The sequence below is a fragment of the Squalius cephalus genome, assembly GCF_949319135.1.
Source record: "Squalius cephalus genome assembly, chromosome: 8".
Classification (NCBI taxonomy): domain Eukaryota; kingdom Metazoa; phylum Chordata; class Actinopteri; order Cypriniformes; family Leuciscidae; genus Squalius; species Squalius cephalus.
In genome coordinates, this window is record NC_137129.1 from 10,574,449 (window position 1) to 10,593,972 (window position 19,524).

The 19,524-nt window shown below is 38.6% G+C and overlaps 1 protein-coding gene across 1 annotated transcript in view; it reads left to right on the top strand.

Annotated features, from left to right (window-relative positions):
• pag1 (phosphoprotein membrane anchor with glycosphingolipid microdomains 1) overlaps positions 1-19,524 on the top strand; it is a 57,857-nt gene that overhangs the window by 34,595 nt on the left and 3,738 nt on the right. The window contains exons 3-7 of the mRNA XM_079878333.1: positions 1,154-1,375; positions 3,030-3,078; positions 6,371-6,467; positions 14,099-14,628; positions 19,377-19,433. Coding sequence (XP_079734459.1) covers positions 1,209-1,375; positions 3,030-3,078; positions 6,371-6,467; positions 14,099-14,628; positions 19,377-19,433 — 900 coding nt within the window. The 5' untranslated portion in view covers positions 1,154-1,208. The remainder of the gene's footprint in view (positions 1-1,153; positions 1,376-3,029; positions 3,079-6,370; positions 6,468-14,098; positions 14,629-19,376; positions 19,434-19,524) is intronic.

Consider the following 19,524-nt stretch of genomic DNA (forward strand, 5'->3'; position numbering starts at 1 on the left):
GCCATGTGGCAATTTGCTAGCATCAGAGAACCATGAACATGGTCATGTGTTGTTAAATTATTGAAATTTGAATTGTTATAGGTCATTTTTTTTAATTATTGTTATATTTCATTTAAATGAAACCTACACTACTGAAACTAATGCTCAGGAGATGTTGTGCACTGTTTAACAGTCATTATTTACGAATTAGTTTAAGAATCAGTTACTATGTAAATGCCTACGCTTCAGTCACATTTGCATATTTTCTCGAGTTGCACAATTGGCTTTTTCATCTCATACAAACCTACAGTACTTCTTCTGGTATGCATTAACTATTCATTTTACGAGTAGGATGATTGTATTTGCATTTTTTTTTTTTAAGCCAAAAGACTGAATAATTCCAACATTAAAAACTTTGCATCTGTTCAGAATGAATGCCAACTTTATGCTCTTGGTGAATTTGGGTGGCTTTCCATTCTTCTGTTTCTTATCGGAGAGTTTGAGCGAGTGGAGAGGAAAGACTCACCCCTCGGAGAGCCAGTTGAGCTGTCCATCTCCTCTCACACAAAAGATCAGAAGCGCTGCCCGGGCCTCAGTCTCCGCTGGGATGCCAGCCATTTGATTGTTATCTGTCTATTCAGCTTGTGGAGGTGGGGCCCACCATCACACATCATCCCGGACCAGGGCTCTGTTTAATCTGGCTTGGCTTTTTGGACTGCTGTCAAACAAAACTAGCCTACATGTTTAGCTTACTGAGTGAAAAGTCCAAGAGCCGTTTGTTCTGAAGGAGCCGAGTTCACTGCAGTACCGCATGACAGGATTGTGCATCTGCACTAGTCTGCCCCCTTGTGGATGTTGACTCGCAAAGCTCATGTAGACAAAGAGTTCTACCTCAGTGAGGGATGATGGCATGTTTCTTCCATGACGTCATTTGAATTTGAGATTATCTATCAAGTTATTTCAGTTATTTCACTTACATATATCAACGATTTGACTAAGGATCTGGAGCAAAAGTGTTTCTGATTAGAATAAGGTTTCAGATTTTCTTATTAAGCTGATTCGACCTGCTGATTCTATCAAGTGCAAAGGTCTTTTGGTAAACCTTGAAACTGTTTTTATTCTTCTCTCCTCCCCCATTCTTTCTCTCTGGCTCTATCCATTTTTTTGTGTCCAGCCTCTGCAGTGAGGTGCATTTGGTCGATGAAGGCGACTCATCATTGTGATGTATAATGGCTCCTGCTCTGAGTGCTATGTTGGGGTCAGGGGCCGTGGGGTCAGAGGTCGCAGGGGCGGCGTGGCTGGCTAAAGGGGAGCTGGCACTTGTAGGCACGCTCACGGGACTCACGGCTTTCCTGCTGCTCTCTGTCCTCCTGCTGCTGTGTGCGAGCTGCCAGGGGTGAGTAACATTCCTTGAAATGTCTTAAAAAAATGTATTGTACAAACAGGTTTTTTCATGAATATTGTATTGTTGTTCCGAACCCATGGACCATTTTTGGAGCAGATGTCACAGTTACGTCCACGGCCGTCGCTAGCAGGTAGAAAGGTAGTGACGATTCTAGGGGCCCCCAGCTTTAGGATTCTAGGGGCCCCCACACAACCTACACAGGGGCCCCCGTTACCCCAGCTACGGCCCTGGTTACGTCACTGCAGTTGCACGCACATTGCGGTGGCATAAAAACTGTGGTAAAAAGTGGAGGAAAACGGGGAGATCCACGGAATATCAGAAAAATTGACCTATTGTGCCTTAGGATGTCAGAATCGGAATTTTAAAAAAAGATGCTCTTCATTTTTACAGAATACCGTTGTCAAAGACGCCCTTTGAAGGTTAACGCAGACGTTTATGGTTGCAAGCCATTAAATGAATAGACTGGACTGATAAAACCTGCAATGATTACCCTACTATTAAAGCATGACTTTGATGTGAACAATAGATCTACAGTTAATAGGGGGCATTCATCTATTGCAGTTAAATAACATTTAAACCTATAACATTTTTATCTCACAATTCTCAATTCGGACTTAATAACTCACAATTGCGAGTTTATATCACAATTCTGAGAAAAAAAGTCAGAATTGCAGGATATAAACTCGATATTCTGAGGAAAAAAAAAAAGGCAGAATATCTAGGTTTTAGGTTTTTCTTGAAATAACCTTTATTTATTATAGAACTATAGAACAGACTGATATACAATACAATTTCGTGATAAATGAGCAAAATCACATTTCCTTCAGAAAGTTCCAGAGTTCCAAAGAACTGGAATGCCATCAGTCACAATATTCAACACATCCCCTCACCCCTTCACCCTTATATTACATATTTTGTCTAATTTAATTATGCTTTCTAATTTTCATGTTTTCAGCTACTTTATATAAACGAAATATTTGAATTTGAAACAAAAGGTGCACTCTGAATACAAACTATTACTATTAAAAAGGTAATAAAATTTGTAATAATTATATATATATATATATATATATATATATATATATATATATATATATATATACACACACACACATAACATATATATATGTATATGTGTGTGTGTGTGTGTGTTATAATTATTATAATATATACATTATAAAATATTAATAAAAATATGTTTGGATTTGTATTTTAAGTATTATCTCAAAAAATTAAAATAAAATAGTGAATTAAAAATTGGCCTGGCTCATAAAACTCTGTCTGTCACTAATATTTAGTAGCTTTTTATGTCATGGATTTACGTTAAATCCATGCATTTCTTGACAAGATCAGTCTGAACGATAATAATAATATTTATTATTAATATGTAAAATGTATTAATATTTTCCTATTAAATATTTTTCTATTTTAACATATAACCAGCAGTAAACTCCCAGTGGTGGTTTCCCTTGCAACAGATAAACCTTAATCCTTGATTCGGTACTATATTAAATGTGATTTTAAATGCTTTGTTGTCTAGAACAAGGCTTAGTTTGCATCTTGGAATGCGATGATTCAGAGTACACAGCCAAATCTACAGACTTAATCAAAATTTCTCAGTAATGCTCTCCCTCTGACTCCACAGGCAGAAAAAAGGGGGGCCGCCAGGAGACCATGAAAACCTGATGAATGGGGTAAGCATGTGCTACCACGATCCTTTTCATCTCAGAGATTTTAGCCTGTGCTGCCTCACTGCGGCTCAAACAGAGCCATACAATGTCCTTGTTTTTAATTTCAAAAGGCGTTTTCAATTACACAGAGTCCCGAGATTACGCGAACCATCTTTAGAGTGTTTAAGTCATGAGAATGTGTGACCGCTGTGCTTGAGGGCCTGGTAAAGTCAGGAGAACGGAGAGGAGAATGGACGGTCATTGTGAGGCTCGGGTTTTGTGGGAGGAAGGCATGAAGCAGACAGAATAACATTTTTGTTTGACCGGAGGGAGATGAGAAACTTCACGCATGAGTCGCCTTTATCTCTGGCTCTGTTGCGTCTGACTGGGTGTCTTGTGTGAAATTATCATCCGAGGAAAGAGTTCAAGAGTTCAGGAGATGTTTAGCAATCAGAAGATTAGTGTGACCTACTGAGGGCATAATTGACTGCTAAAACACACACACACATGCATATACACAAACAGCTGTATAGGCAGGGTCTGTGGGATTGTGTTATGCTTGAATTGTTCATTGTAACTGTCATTAAATGAGGGGCAAGCATGTGTTCATGGCTTGTTGACTGACTGTGGAGGCTTCTGAAGCACATACATTCAATGAACACATGGATCATGGGGCCACTTCACAGCCAGATGTTGATTTATGTTTATTATAATGTTCATCAGGTTGTGTTTAACTCAACTTTATCATTAACTGCTACATTTGCATGCTGTGCACTAGAATAACAGAACCATGAAAGCTGTAAAAATGTCTAAACTTTGTGGCCTTTATGCAAATGATTAATGACAGCCATTGATTATGCGTACAGTACAACAGAAACTACTGTATATCAGGGGGTCGCAACCTTTTTTACTCATTTTGGATTTCAAAGGTGCAATTATGTTCTTAACCCTCCTGTTATGTGTATATTTCATCAATGTTTTTGTGTGGGATCAAAACGCCCCCAGACATCACCGATTGGGTAAAAATGTGTACAGACTCTGTAACAAGATGTGCATGTTTTTGAATTCTTCTAATAAATGCAGTTAGTTGCTTTGGGGTCTTTTTGACCCAAGACCTTACAGGAGGAATAACAACACATTTTACTACTTTACTACCTACTTTATTACTTAGTCAGTTTAATTGTTGTTGACTGACAAGAACTTTAACAAATCATTTGGGCACTGGGTTGTAGTTGTGAAAAAGAGGTGGGCGAACTATAAAACTCAATGGGCATCCTGCCACGCATTGGAAAAGAGATAAACCACCACTTGCAGCAACCAAAGCATGTAGTCTTTTAGATACTTTGTATGTCAAATAGCTGAGTGCAAACAATTTTACTGCCTTAAACAGAATTTTTTGTTTTGTTTTAATCAAGATAGTTAAATAAAGTTTAAGTTTTACAAATGTCCCAAGGATTAGAAATGGTAAATATACACTGCCATTCAAAAGTTTGGGGTCAGTTTTTTTTAAAGATGAATTATTATTTATTTATTTAGCAAGGGTACATTTAAATTAAAATAAATTTATTTTAAGTTTCAAATAAATTCTATTCTTTTTAATGATATTGGCGGGGGAAAGTATCACAGTTTTCACAAAAATATTAAGCAGCACAAACAGTTTTAAACAGCCTGAGCAGCAAATCAAAATATTAGAATGATTTCTGAAGGATCATGTGACACTGAAGACTGGAGTAATGATGCTGAAAATTCAGCTTTGCCATCACAGGAATAAATTACACACTCAAAAAAAAAAGATTTATGCATTTAAATTAAGTAAAATCCCATCAAATTGAATTGAAAAATATTTACATATTATTCATATTAAGAATTTTAAATGAGCAAAAACAAAATAATAAAATATTTTGTATAAATCTTAATGGAACAAGGGAATAGACCATTTCGTTTATGTGATTCGTATTCATAAAATTGAATATATATATATATATATATATATATATATATATATATATATATATATATATATGAAAATATGTTTAAATTTAAGTTTAAGATTCACACAAAATGTTTTATTAAGCTCTAGTTTTTTACTCAATTTTTAATTCATAATATGAATCATATTTAAGGATTGGTGGAATTTTACTATTAATTGAAATTCGTAAATCTTGAAAAAATATATTTTTTAGAGTGTTTTTAAATATATTCATATATAAAATTTTATTTTAAATTGTAATTATATTTCACAGTACCGGTATTACTGTTTTTACTGTATTTTTGATCAGTTACATGCATCCCTGGTGAGCAAAAGAGACAGCTCTAAAGAACAAAAAAAAATCTTACCGACCCTTAACCTTTAATCAGACAAATGCCATTGAATTAATTGTAATTTATTTATTTTAAGTTAAATGTGAGCAGTTAATAGGTTAATCAACTGGAAAAAACTAAATTTTTAATAAACATTGCACCTAGTTCACAATGTAGTTGAAATGATATTTTACGCTCAAGAGGAGCTACGGGTGGTCAGATATGGGTGTCGTCAATAAAACTTAAAAAATAAAACAAAATTTATAAAGGTTGTGACCTCAAGGTTGAGATCCTCTGTATAATATAAAGTGAGTATTAACGATTGTGAAATGCTTAAGCAATTGCCTGACATTATCTCTCTGTTAACACTGTAAACCTCTTTAGTTTTGATGGATATCCGAAGGCTAACCTTTGCATGATAATGTACATCTTGCCTGTCGATATATTGAGTAAGGCTTCATTTAAATGGCGGTGTCTGTCACAGCCTGACAGGTTAAATGGGGTCTTTGTCTTGCTGTGACAATCTGAGTGGCTCTCAGCTTTAACCTTCTGTATCTGAAGGACTTCATTGCCCTGGCAACAGGCATTTTCAATGGGCTGCCACTAGGTGGTCCCACAGTGCCACTGCATGGTGTTCTTGCTATGGGTTAAAAGATGAAAACAATGAGCTCATTCCAAGTGTCTTTGTCTCTTGTCTCTTTATAGCAGGGGTTTTCAGATAATGTTTTTTGGTCCATGACCCAATTTTACAATTTAAATCCTTGCACCCCTACCAGTTTCACAGAGTTAAGCTATGAACGTTAGCATATCATACGTGACAAATTATGTTACACGGATATAACACATTTTACATTCAGGCAATATTATTAGAACTGATTCTGTGACAGAATTCAAATCTGAATGTGCATATGTGACGACCCTGCTTTTGCATGCTGTCTGAATAGTGATTGCATCAATGAATACTGTTTAGTTCACAAATAGTGCATATTAACATTTCTGTCCTGTTTCTCTACAGGTGTCAGAAAAGGAAACATGTAGTCAGTCAATAGAAAGTCATGGAACTGACTTGGCAGTCAGCAGCTCCCATAATGGGCCTCTTACAAGTGGTACAGGTAACAGTTCTCCATGTACGTCTCACTGACTATAACCAGGGTTCCTACACATATTCCATATCAAAAATCCATACTTTTCCAGACCTCCTTCCAAACGATTCTTAGACCGTATTTAACTTAAATGGTTCACACAGCATTCGGTAAATAGGACAGTCATCTGTAAATATTTTTATTTTCTCTGTTTTTCATTGTTTTCTCAAAGTGATAACATGCGCTTGCATGATGAGAAGAAACCTAAAAAGCTTTATAACCTTCATTTTGGTGCAAATTATTTCTAAAAAAAGAGTAATATTTATTTTGGGTGAACTATCCACGATACATATTGTTGCATTTTTGTATTTTGCATTTTTCGATTTATTGTGACACGATATATTGTTACACCCCTAGTGTTTAATAAATAATTAAAATAAGACAGTATTGCTTTTCATGTGGAATGATTTCAGTAAAAATGTATTTTTTATTAATGCAGTGACAGTCTTCAATGCAATGACAGTCTTCAGTTCAGTGACAGTCTCTAATGCAGTGACTGTTCGGTTCAGTGACAGTCTCCAGATGCAGTGAAAGTCTTCGGGTCAGTGACAGGCTCCAATGCAGTCAGAGTCAGTCGGAGAGGCAATGTCAGTCTTAAAGGGACTGTCAGTCTCAGTGGCAGTGTCAATCGGAGAGGCAATGTCAGTCTTAAAGGGACTGTCAGTCTCAGTGGCAGTGTCAATCAGAGAGGCAATGTCAGTCTTAAAGGGACTGTCAGTCTCAGTGGCAGTGTCAATCGCAGAGGCAATGTCAGTCTCAGAGACAGTGTTGTTTCTAAGGCAGCATCAGTCTCAGAGGCAGTGTCAATCTGAAAAAGAGTCTCAGAGGCAGTGTAAGTCTGAGAGGCAGTGTCGTTCTCAGAGGCAGTGTCGTACTCAGAAGAAGTGTCGTTCTCAGAAGAAGTGTCGTTCTCAGAGGCAGTGTCGTTCTCAGAGACAGTGTTGTACTCAGGTATAATAAAAAACAGAGTCAGCGCAGATCCAGTTTTCTAAAGCTACTTGCTTTCGAACGTGCCTGACAGTCACTCCGACTAGAAATAAACAATATCCCGGATTATATGTTACTCCAGTAACTACGACAGTTAACTGATGGAACTGATGAGCACGAGCATGCGTTTACTGCCGAACGTACAGTCAGGTACAGCCACGGTATCTTTGGCCAGGTGGTATATAGCATAGGGGGCGGGACGCTTCAGATTCTAGAGAGCATTTGATTGGACAGAAGATGTGATGAGAAGACTGTAAAAAAATATGGACGTAGTGTTCGTGACGTCACCCGTAGTAGAGTCCTGCACGGGTTCGGGTACCCGACGGGTGACCCGCAAATTTTGCTCAAACGGGTGAAAAATATCCAACCGTGTCGATACGGGTGCGGGTCGGGTCGGACACGGGGGAAACACGGGTCTAAACACGGGTTTAAAACAATTACATGCAAATGTAAAAATATATGCATATTTTTAGGGACACATCTACAAAAATATGCCTGTATTTCAAGTTGATAAAATAATTTAAAATCCACATCAGTTTATTTGTGCCGACGCGCCACGCCCTCCCAGGAATCTATAACGTTACCTAGGCTACTTTTACTTTTAAAAATGCATCATAACCGCGCGCATGCGCGCGATCTGCTTGCAGTCATTGAGATGGATGCTGAGGAGTTGAAGAAAAGTGGAGATTGTAAAGTTGTCCACAATACATCATAAAAAAATCAAATCCACTATGTGGGAGAAATTTGGAGTTATCTGAAGTATTGTGAAAGGCTTATTTGCTGCATGCATTTTCGTGTTGGATAGCCGCAAATGTGGAACTTCATCGGCGAGGAAGCACGCAGAAACTGTGGTAACAAAGCAGTTCTATCGAACAGTATTTTTAAAATTTAACACTGTTAAGTATGTGTGGTGTGCAGGGCGTGTTTGAACCCAAAATTATCAGATGTAGGCTAGACGAAATTGCGTGGCATATAGTGTTGTCGCTGCGTCTGTTCGATTGGTAAAATGTTAAGGCTACTCAGTTTTGTGGTAACGTTTGCCATGTTCTTCATGTACCGCCCTTTTGACAGCTTCGGCTGAAGTTGTCCTTGTGTTAATTGTCGTGTAATAACTTCTGTATGACCTGGCAATAAACATTTTTGTAATTGTGTCTATAATGTGATTGGCTAAACTGATTTTATTTCGGGTGCGGGTCGGGTATCGGTTCTGTTTTAAGCGGGTCGGGTCGGGTCGGGTGCGGATTTTAATTAGTGCTACTGTCAGAAAATGGGTCGGATGCGGTTTGAAGCACTACGGGTACGGGCGGGTGCGGATTTACAAAATCGGACCCGTGCAGGACTCTGACCCGTAGGTTTCTAAAGAGAGTTTTTGAAGCCGGTGTAGTGCCGAATTTCGACCCCCACCAAATTATTACCCCCCTAGTATTGGTAGGTTTAGGATTAGTTGTGGGGGAGGGGTTAAGATTAGGGGTGGGGTTAAGATTAGGCAATCAGGTACTGACTTCTAGAGCCCTGCATTTCAGCCCGAGCCCGACGGGCCCCGACTTTTTTACGCCCCTAGGGCCGGGCTTCGGGCCAATTTTCACGTCATAGTTCACATGCGGCCGGGCCTCGGGCCTTTTTTGAGTTATCCTTCTTTTTATATTTTTAGACATTAATAAAAAAAAATATGAGAAATTGACGTCGACGATAGAAAAACAAACATAGAAAGACATTTAATAACCTCATAACTTTAATAATCTTATAATTATTTACACTGACATATGATTGACATGACAGTCGCACGCACGCACGCGCACACACAAGTGGTTTCCCGTCAGCGCAACCAACGATTCACCTCATGTGCAAATAATGGAGAATATTAAGAGAAAAATCGCGAGTGATAGAAGAGAGGACTGGGTTAAAATCTTCCACTGTGGATGCTATTCTTTTTCTCCACGATGCTCTGTAAGAGACTATTCTAACTTTTCGCTTGATTGGACTTTATTTTCGTTTAACTGTTGGAAACTTCTGATGTTTTTCGTTTTTCGTTCGATTGGACTTTATTTTCGTTTAACTGTTGGAAACTACTGGAAAAAAGAATGGCCATGTTCTGTGGTGCATTTTTGAGGTAAGATAACCTGCAAGTTTGTTTTTTATTTATTTTATTTAATTTGTTTAGATTGACTATTGCTCATGTCGTTTGCGAGCGCTGTTGCGAGCAGCCTGAGCCTGCCTCAGTATTTCAAAAAAAAATTACTCACTGTGGTTTAATAAATAAACATTAAACTAACTGTCTGTGTGATATGCTTGAAGTGTTTTACATCTATGGATTTTATTGTAGCTAAGTAAAGTATTAGCGTTGATTTGAGAGGCTAAATTGATCAAACATTACTCGCTGTTGGCTCGGCTGCTTGGTCGTCATTTTTTTTTTAAATGCTCCCAACATTTGTCTAAATTAGCTTAATAAAGAAATGAAAAGAAAAGAAACATAACTAACAAAACGAACATATTTTAATGGCAGTATGCCGCTGTGAAGAAAAAAATAAATAAATAAAAAAACGGGCTCGGGTCGGACTCGGGCTGATAATTCTGATGAGCTGTCGGACACGGGTCGGGCTAGGGCCTGAGCGTCTCGGGCCAGGGCCGGGCTCGGGCCTAGATTTGAGGCCCGTGCAGGGCTCTACTGACTTCAACGAGGGGGGTAATAATTTGGCAGGGGGTCGAAATTCGGCACAACACCGGCCGTCGCCACCTTGGCAGCGCGTCACTCCCGGATAACAGAAAATGGGCAAAGAGGCGGGGCGTGGGTGGAGCTGAGGAGCCTGGCTGCTGAAACCACGCCCCCTATCTCAGGCTAAGGAGCTATGCTACTGGCTTCGTGCTACAGTGACAGCTGACTTGAAGAAGTAAAGCCAGTAGTTAAAGTTCATGTTTTTGCCCTTTGAAATACTATAATAGTTAAAAGACATAACTAAAAGTGGGACTATGTGTATCGTGATGCATTATTATTCTGCTAGTTAAAAATGTATTATCATATTCTTACTAGTAAGAATTTAATTAGAGAGCTCTCTAATTGTAATTGTTACTAGTAATAATTGAATTAGAGAGCTCTCTAATTGTAATTCTTACTAGTAACAATTCAATTGTAGAGCTAATTGTCTTACTAGTAACAATTCAATTGTAGAGCTCCGTAATTAAAAATGAATGGAAGTCAATGGAGACATGACTAGTAAAAATTCATTTGTAGAGCTCTCTAATTGGAATTGTTACTTGTAAGAATTGAATTAGAGAGCTCTGTAATTGTAATTCTTAATAATTGAATAAGAGAACTTTCTAATTGTAATTGCTACTAGTAAGAATTGAATTGTAGAGCTCTCTAATTGAATTCTTACTAGTAAAAATGCAATTACGACGAGTAACGCTGGGTACAATTTAAGCTAAAACGGCTTGCCATCGTTTTTGAGCGTCGCGCTACTTTGTGTACAGCCGTTACCATGGAAACCGCTGTTTCTGCCGCTCCTAAAGCTATACAAAGGCTACAACTAACTGGTTGTACTGTCTGAGATACAAATTAAAATGTTATTTAACAACATAAACTTGTTTAAACACATCGTTCATGACTCAAAAATATGCATTATATCAGTTTTGAAAAGATATTTTTAAAACACCTTTTTAAAGCTTTATTTGTCAATTACCCTCATATTTGTTTGATTGCACTGTTAATTCAAAAATAATTCAACTATCTTAAAATGTCAAGATCACCCTTTTATAATTACTTAAACCAGAAGTTAAAGGATTTTGATGAAGTGTATCATCTTTTAAAGCTGGGCTCGCCCTGAACAAAGCATCTTCCTCATCATGAACGGCTTTAAGGCCTAACCCTAGAGCAGCAAATAAAACAAAACAAAACATTTCAATTGATTTACTGCATAAATGATAATTTACTTAATTTACTTGAATATATGCTCAGGTGGAGATGGTACAATGACAATGCGCACATTGATATTTTGTGAAATGCCATTCTAGTTGTCCCTTTGTTGTCTTTGCGATCATTTTTTCTTGTATGGTTCGTTCCGACTGCATTGTATTAGATCCATTTTTGTTCACCTTGGTGGAGAAGTAACGCACCAGCACCAGACTCACAGTGATCAGCATGGCTTGAAGTTTTTTGAGAGCCAGCTCAATCTTCCAGACAACAGTTCAAACTTGGTCTTGTAGATTGAATATATCGACTGAATTCTATGTAATCGAGCAGAATAAAACTTGCAGAATAAATATTATTTTTAAGCAGAACAAATCTTGCAATAAAGCAAACAAACTATTGTATTAGCAGTACCGAGTAATGCAGTTAGTCAAACAGAGTTTTCGCTATAACGATTGTCAACATTCTAATTTTTCTTAGCTGTGATGTCACTAGTGATCTCATCTAGGCCTGTATTTCTCTAATAATCTCTCTGATCTCCTTTATAAAATGCCCTCTCTTATTGCCAGTCTGATCTGCTTTTGAACCAGTATACAAACTAATAGGCCTATATCTATAAATTAAAGGATCGTAAAACTCTAAATCAGATATTTTAAGAGAATGCTGATGTATGTTTGCACATGATGAACATGGTCTGAGGCTAGGATACCGAATGCTTTTATATCACTTTACTCCCAGAATGTTTTATATGAGGTTCTGTTTTCAAGCACCCTTCATCTGGTCATTCTGCTAACTAATCTCATGTGCAATATGAGGCTCTTTTGTCCGTGTATTTGTTGTTGTTGTGAAGTATGTGTGGAACATGTTGTAATGTCAGTGTATTATGTCAATTAAGCTGTATGTGAGCATACCAAGACAAATTCCTATCAACTTAGTTGAAATGGCTTAATAATAAATTGAATTGAATTGAATTGATGATGGGACCCTAGTTAATAATAAATATACTAAAATGTATTTGAAATACATTACAGTATACTACAACTACATTTACATCTTTATGTACTTAGTATAAATACCCTGCAATTGTACTTTTAGTATACTAATTTGGTATACTAAAAGTCTGCTATATTGGATCAACTAATTTTGTACTTAATGCACTTTAGTTATCCAGAAATAGTGCTGAAGTTCAACTAAAGGTATACATATATGTACCTCTGACACATGACTTTGATACTGTAAATGTGGGTTGATGTTGCACGATCACCAAACAGCAAAATACAGTCTGATTTACAGTAGATGATCGTTTGCCTCTTTATCTGTTGCTTGTTTGAGTGGCACACGCACATTCAATTAGTTAAGTTCAAAAGAGACTTGCTTATGGTAAAGAATTCATTCATTCAGTCAGTCATATTCGACAATAAAACAATCACTACCTTTACCATGAAAACACTCCACTTGTAGGGTTGTGTTGACAAATTTCACAATTTGATTTAGATTCTCAAGCATACGATTCAATTCAACTCCAATTCAATTCAATTGCGATATGTATCAGATACAGTACATGGCAAATTTTCAAGGACAAAAAAAATTCTGTATACTATGGGAACCCCAGTACATTACTATAATATTACAGGTTATAGTGGTTTTCCAAAGTTAGTCACTCAGCATTTTCGCCCCCAGCAAAAAAACTGCCATATAGATATTTTAAATATCATCTCATAATTTGGCATCAGATATATTAGGCTGCTGTCACTTTAAGACCTCACGCACGGATCCATTATACTGTTAAATATGCGTTTTCTTTCTCAACTGTTTATGTACACTTAATACATAACTGACTGTGTTTACTCACCAAGACCAGCATTTTGACATTATTTTGTGTGTATTTGTCTTTTTAAACACAAAGAGCAGCGATAAAGAACTCAATTTAGTACTGAGAGGCGGCTTTATGTGTATTTTGGGTGTGAGCATAAAATCTGAGGGAATGAGTTAAATTATGTGCAATTAACGCAATCCCACGCCGAAATTCAAGCTCTGTAACAGCAACAATATTCATCCGGAGCAAATGAAGCGAGAGAGTGAAGGAAGGCAGATTTATGTGTAATTCGCTGTCGGAGAGATGAGAGAGAGAGAGAAAGAGCAGCTGGTATCCTGTATCTATTCTGCGGGAAATAGATACAGTGTTGGAAGCGTTTCAGATATTTCAGTATCGATATGTATCGAAAAATTCAATATTTTTAAATATTACAGAACATGTAAAGTAAAAACACAATAAATATGCAAAATAGTGTGTATATTTAGCAAAATGCTCCTCTCTAGAGTTACATTTTTCTAACTACCTATCAAGTTTATTGTCATTTAATGGCTTTTCTGAGGTAAATATAACATTACGTGGCATATTATTTACAACAGGGGTTCCCAATCCAATTCCAGGAGATCTACCGACATAAAGATTTCAGATCCAATCCAACACGCCTGTCTTTTATTTTGTTAATTAATGCTTCAATTGTGTTTGATCAAGATTGAAGCTGAACTTTGCTGGAAGGTAGATCTCCAGGAACCGGATTGGGCACCCCTGGTTCACAAGCTGTTTTATCCATACTTTTCCAGACCTGGAAATTACTCAAATGAAATTCCATACTTTTCCAAACTGCGTAGGAACCCCTGTGTAACAGATATTTACACTCTTTCCCCTTACCTTTTTCCTCAGTACTCACGGACACAATGGACACAAGTCCCCAGCCTTCAGAAGACATGCTGTCCAGCCAATCAGAGCTCAGATCCTCTAAGTATCACCAGGATCGTGAATTACCCAGCATTCCACCCACCGATAACCTCAAAGCAGCTGTGGTCGATGCTCAAGTTGCCTCAGGAGAGGGCACATATGAGGTGGTGAAGGACTGCGCCTCCCGTGATGTCAGTGTCGAGGACTGTCTGTACGAGACAGTGAAAGAGCTCAAGGACATTGGCCTACCCAACGGTACACTAAGCCCAGAGGAACCGCCTGCGCCTCTTTTCAACGGCCACCCAAGCCCTGCTACACCAGACCACACCATGCTGCCCAATGGTGTCGAGTACGCCTCCGTCAACCTCAGCAAGAAGAGCCGCTACAGCACTGACCTGGAGGCCAGGCGCTCTGCCACCATTGTGGCGTACGCAGATCCTGAGGAAGAAAAACCACCTCCCATACCAAATAAAGTACTGGATGAGAATGACAACCAGCAGATTCCAAATGGACAGGTGGGGCTACCAAACCGTTTTTCTTATAAAAGTACCATTGTTGTCCTGTAGAGTTCATTCTAACAAAAAAGTAACAAAAAGTTCAATGCATGCATCCACATTACTGCAATGTATAACGTACCTGCACCTGTTTTGCCTGGCAGAAACTGTACGGGTACTGGATTTACCGTTCTTGAAACTCTGTACTACCAATATTTCAAGAACGTTATTATAACATTTTTTTACATTTTAGTATCAACCAAGCGGCAACCTTCCGGTCTCTCTGTTGAAGACTAACACGGAAGTGACTTAAACTGCAATTCATCGACCGGCCACTAGAGACAGGCTCCAAAAGAGTGTCAATCCCATATACTCCCCATGTTAATATGCCCAACTTTACAGCAGAAAAAATATGTTTACAGCCTGGTAGAAAAAGTAGTTTTGGTCTATATAGCTAATTTTGCCCTTCATGACAACTGTGAGGGGGGTGAATTTTTTTATAACTCATCCGTTTAAATTATATTAAGCCTTAAAGTTTTGCATAATTAAGGGTGTGGCCACTTGAGTGACAGGTGGATTGCCGCTGCTGACACTACTAGCCGTTTGCTTGCTGTCTGTTAGCTGTCACGTCACCTCAGCTAATCCTGCCTCTTTGCCCATTTTCGGTTATCCAGGAGTGACGAGCGATGACGTGTTGCCAAGATGGCGACGGCCGGCTCCCCCCACTTTTGGCTTTAAAAAATGCTCTTCAGAAACCTACGATTGACGTCACGGACACAACGTCCATATTTTTTTACAGTCTATGGTATCAACTTACCAAAGTACCAGTAAGTTGGTACCCCTGGTACCTTGGGGGTAGCTTAGGAGTGTCCAATCCTTCTGTTGGGTTTAGCTCTAACATACTTGCTTAGAAGTTTCTAGTCACTGCGTCCAAAATTGCGTAGTGTCAGAGTATGTACTACATTGCATGAAAAACTTACTTTGCGACGTCCTGCTGTACTACGCCCACCATTGTCATGTGACTACAACTTCAGTTATGTCACTTCCCCGCCTTTTATGAATAATAAAGAATCCATTGGATACCTTTTTCAGTACCACTTTTTGCTTACTACAGTATATGGTAGGGAATAGTCACAATATACTGGTGTTGATGATTTTTAAAAATTTAAATATTGATATTGTGTTAATACTACCCAGATAAAAACATCGTAAAATACTCTTGCAACAGGTTAACTGGTTGACATTCCAACACAGTAGTTGGCGGTATTGCACCTTATCGCTGGTTGTTGTTACCTGTCATAAATGGTAAAAAGATGAAGATAATCTTGATTAGCTGGCTTAGTTGTTTAATAAGGGTTGACGCTAAGAACTAATGGCCTCCCAGGAGCATGATTGGACACCCTTGGTGTAGCATGTAAATCTCATGGTAAATGAATGTGGCAATCATTCAGTACATGATACATTTTACAGTACCATAGTATCATGGGATTACCATGGTACCACCACAGTAGGCTACTGTTGTAAGTTTCACTAAGGTGTTAAATAGCGAGTTAACAGCATCAGTTGCTCTCCTACAGTAATCACTTCCTTTAGCAAGAGCTTTTCTTTCTCACTCAGGAATGATGCAACCCTTCACACGTATAACAAAGAAGTATAACATGAGAACAAAGAAGAATATTCTCAGAAACAGACCAAAAAGGACTGCACTAACATTCTCTAGAGCAAGCTAAACTTAGAGACCACAAGAGAACAATAGAGAACAGTGTGTTTCCAGTTTAATTACAATCTTTTAGGATATGTGCTCTGGTTGACAGTGATATGCGTACATGCGCCTGTAGCATACAAATGAAGCCATCTGTAGAGGTGAGCAGAGAGGCTGCTGTTGTGCCCGCAGTCAATGTCTGCACACGATGTAAGCATCCACTACAGCCACACGCTACTGTCGCCAGTCTAGGACACTCCGCACCTCTTTTGTTCATCACTCCCTCATGCACTCTCGCTCTGTCAGTCTCTCTCTTTTGCTCTCTCTCTCTCTCTCCTTTTGTTGTTCTCATTTCATGTTTTTTTTTTTTGCCCTGTATTTCTGGTTCCTTTGTACTTGTACAATATCAATTGTATGTCTTTTCCACCAAAAATGGTGCTAGTTGGTTGTTCTCATGAGCTAATGGTGCTCATGCTCGGCCAGAGATCTGGAAAACTCCAACCAAAACTGACCCACGCTTCCACTGACTTGAGCTGAGCTACATTATGACTTCTTTGTTTATGTATGCATTATGAGTCTTTGTTTACAATATTGGAGAACATACTTTAACATCAAAAATGCTTCGATCAGAATGTATAATGAATTAAACTCCAATCAAGCAATCAGTACTCACATTTGATATTTGTAAACAAAATCATTTTAGTCAATGTCGGATTGAGAAATAAAGTGTCAGATGCGGCGTGACATATAGTTCACCAACTGAACCAATGCTAACAGTGAGCAATCTAGTTTTGCTTTGCATCAGACTTGCCAAAAGTGAGTTGTTTCAAAAACTTTCCAGCCCTCGAGCTTCTGGCTTCTGGCTTCTGGTTCCTGATTCGAAACCAGCAGATTGTAGGGGCCGGGGCCAGTACAGAGCCAATTTTTCCCAACCTTTCTGCAGCAGAAATGTGTGTAATGGTTCCAGATTGGCCACTGGATCTGGCACTGGCACTCTGGCAGTGGAAAGGGGCTTTAGTGAATCTGTAGATGTCAGATGGTGAGTCACTTACCTGAACCGTTTGTGGTAAAGTGTCCTCTCCAATACTCAGTAAAATAAGTGGTTTACTCTATTATCCTCTTGATCATTTCGAGAAACTGTTTGTACCCTTCTCCTACTACACTGGGGGTTTAAACTTGACACCTGTCATTCCATATCCCATTTGCCGTGACTTGATGTAGACATGTAATGGGGCAGCAGTGATTCGTCTTATCTGTCACGTTTGTGCTAACATATGCGTATAGGGATCAGAGCGTTCCAGATGTCCACTGCCTGACAGCTCACCCTCATGATGAATGAGACGGCAAAGCATGTGTTTACAGGTACATCAGTCTGTGTTTGAAAAGGAAAATCAGTCAGTTAAAGCTGGGATGCCCAAACTGACAAGTGCATGCTGTAACACATGTACGCACATCAGACACGTTGCCTCATTAGTTTGCGGTGTGGACTGTATGCTTGGTTATTTGAGCAAAGCACGCAAGCCTGGCTTGAGCGGAGCGCCATTTGTGCCATTATGCATTGGTGCCAATATCACTATGCTAGCGTGATGGACTGAGGGCAGCTGTCTTTGATAAACTGTGATTTCAGCACATCAACACTCAGAAGTCTCCTGCTGAAGGGAAGGACTTTTATTGTTAGTGCTGTTGCCTGTCAAAGGATGCGTGGGCACATGCTGACATTTGCGTGACAGTAAATAATAATGGACACCATTGAGTGCAGCGCTACAGGCCGTTGCATCATGCCCTGGCTGTACTGTCAGCATCCTGTCACACTCAGGGTATCTTCCAATGTGAACTTCACATAGTGTTCGACCATTGGGGTATTCAAGGGCACGTATGTGTTCAGTCTCAAGGGCACTACAAACGGAGATCAATAGGGAAGTTACCCACAAGTCATTGCATATCACCTCAGTACTATTCAAAATTTGGCTAAGGTTTGATCCACCTCAGGTATCTACGCAGGTGTTTGTGGATATAGTCCCTTTCAAGGAAAGCCAGTTCACTCGGCAGCCATATTTGAAACTAATCCAGGCAGCTATTTCGGTCAAGCAAGCCTATCTCCAATCTGCCTGAATAGAAAAGTACTGAAACTGCTTGCTAAGCTTTAAATCAGCAACAAAATCTGACATGAACTGTCCCATAAATGTTTTCTTAAAAGCGAATATTTTAAGTGTGGTCCAGCAAATGTGCATGTGCAGTCCCAAGCATGAGTAAATATACTTTGTAGATTAATATAAATATTTAACAATATGAATTTTATATAAATACATCTTAATTTGATATTGATTCATGTGTGATGACGTTGCAGTGTTTTTAAATGCTGATGATTGTTAATTTCTTATATGTGCAAATCAATGGAAGAGGCACTTTAATTAATAAAGAGGGCTGGACAGAGACAAAGGCATGAGTGAATTAGCAGATAAGCTTTATTGTAAGAGACATTTGTTAGTTGTGATAAGGTCAGGGGGGTCTTTGCAGAGCTACTTGAATGGGCTATTAAATTAATTGCTTTGCTAATTAAACCAATATCAAAGCACATCTGGCTAGCTCATGATGCTCATTTTGCATGATCATAATCAAAGCAAAACAGGTTCATTGGGTGAGGTGGCTTCATCAAAACAGGCTTGAAATGTTGGTGCTAAAATTGCTTAGGATTAATCTTGGAGGGGTTATAGCAAAATTTTCCCACTTGACTGTTGCCTCTCTGTCAGTGAGGTGACTGAGACAGGTATTGATATTCTTCTCCAACAGCCAAGGTGTCCGTTATTGACCTTCTGTAGGGTTTACTTTGTTAATTAATGACTCAGTTATTGATTCCTTTTGTAAATATACAACCGCTCTTGCTTGGAGAGGAATTGTACATTTGATTTCAATCAGTAACTCTTAAGTAATGAATGAGTGGCTTCGTTTTTGCATCAATCAGTCCTTGACACTAGCATGTGTCAGTTGAAGTGAGGTATTTCCTGTGTGTTAAAATTGATTAAATATGTTTTTAACTAATGGTCTTGTTTCAATCATTGTCCTACAGTTACACTCCCCTGTGATGACTCCAGAGCTTCAGGACAATGTGTCTCCGGACAGTGAGGTAAGGTCTATCAACATCTCAAAGCCTTGTAAAGACCAACTTGAAGTCTTAGGTTTTACCAACAATTAATAATATTTGCATTTTAAAATCG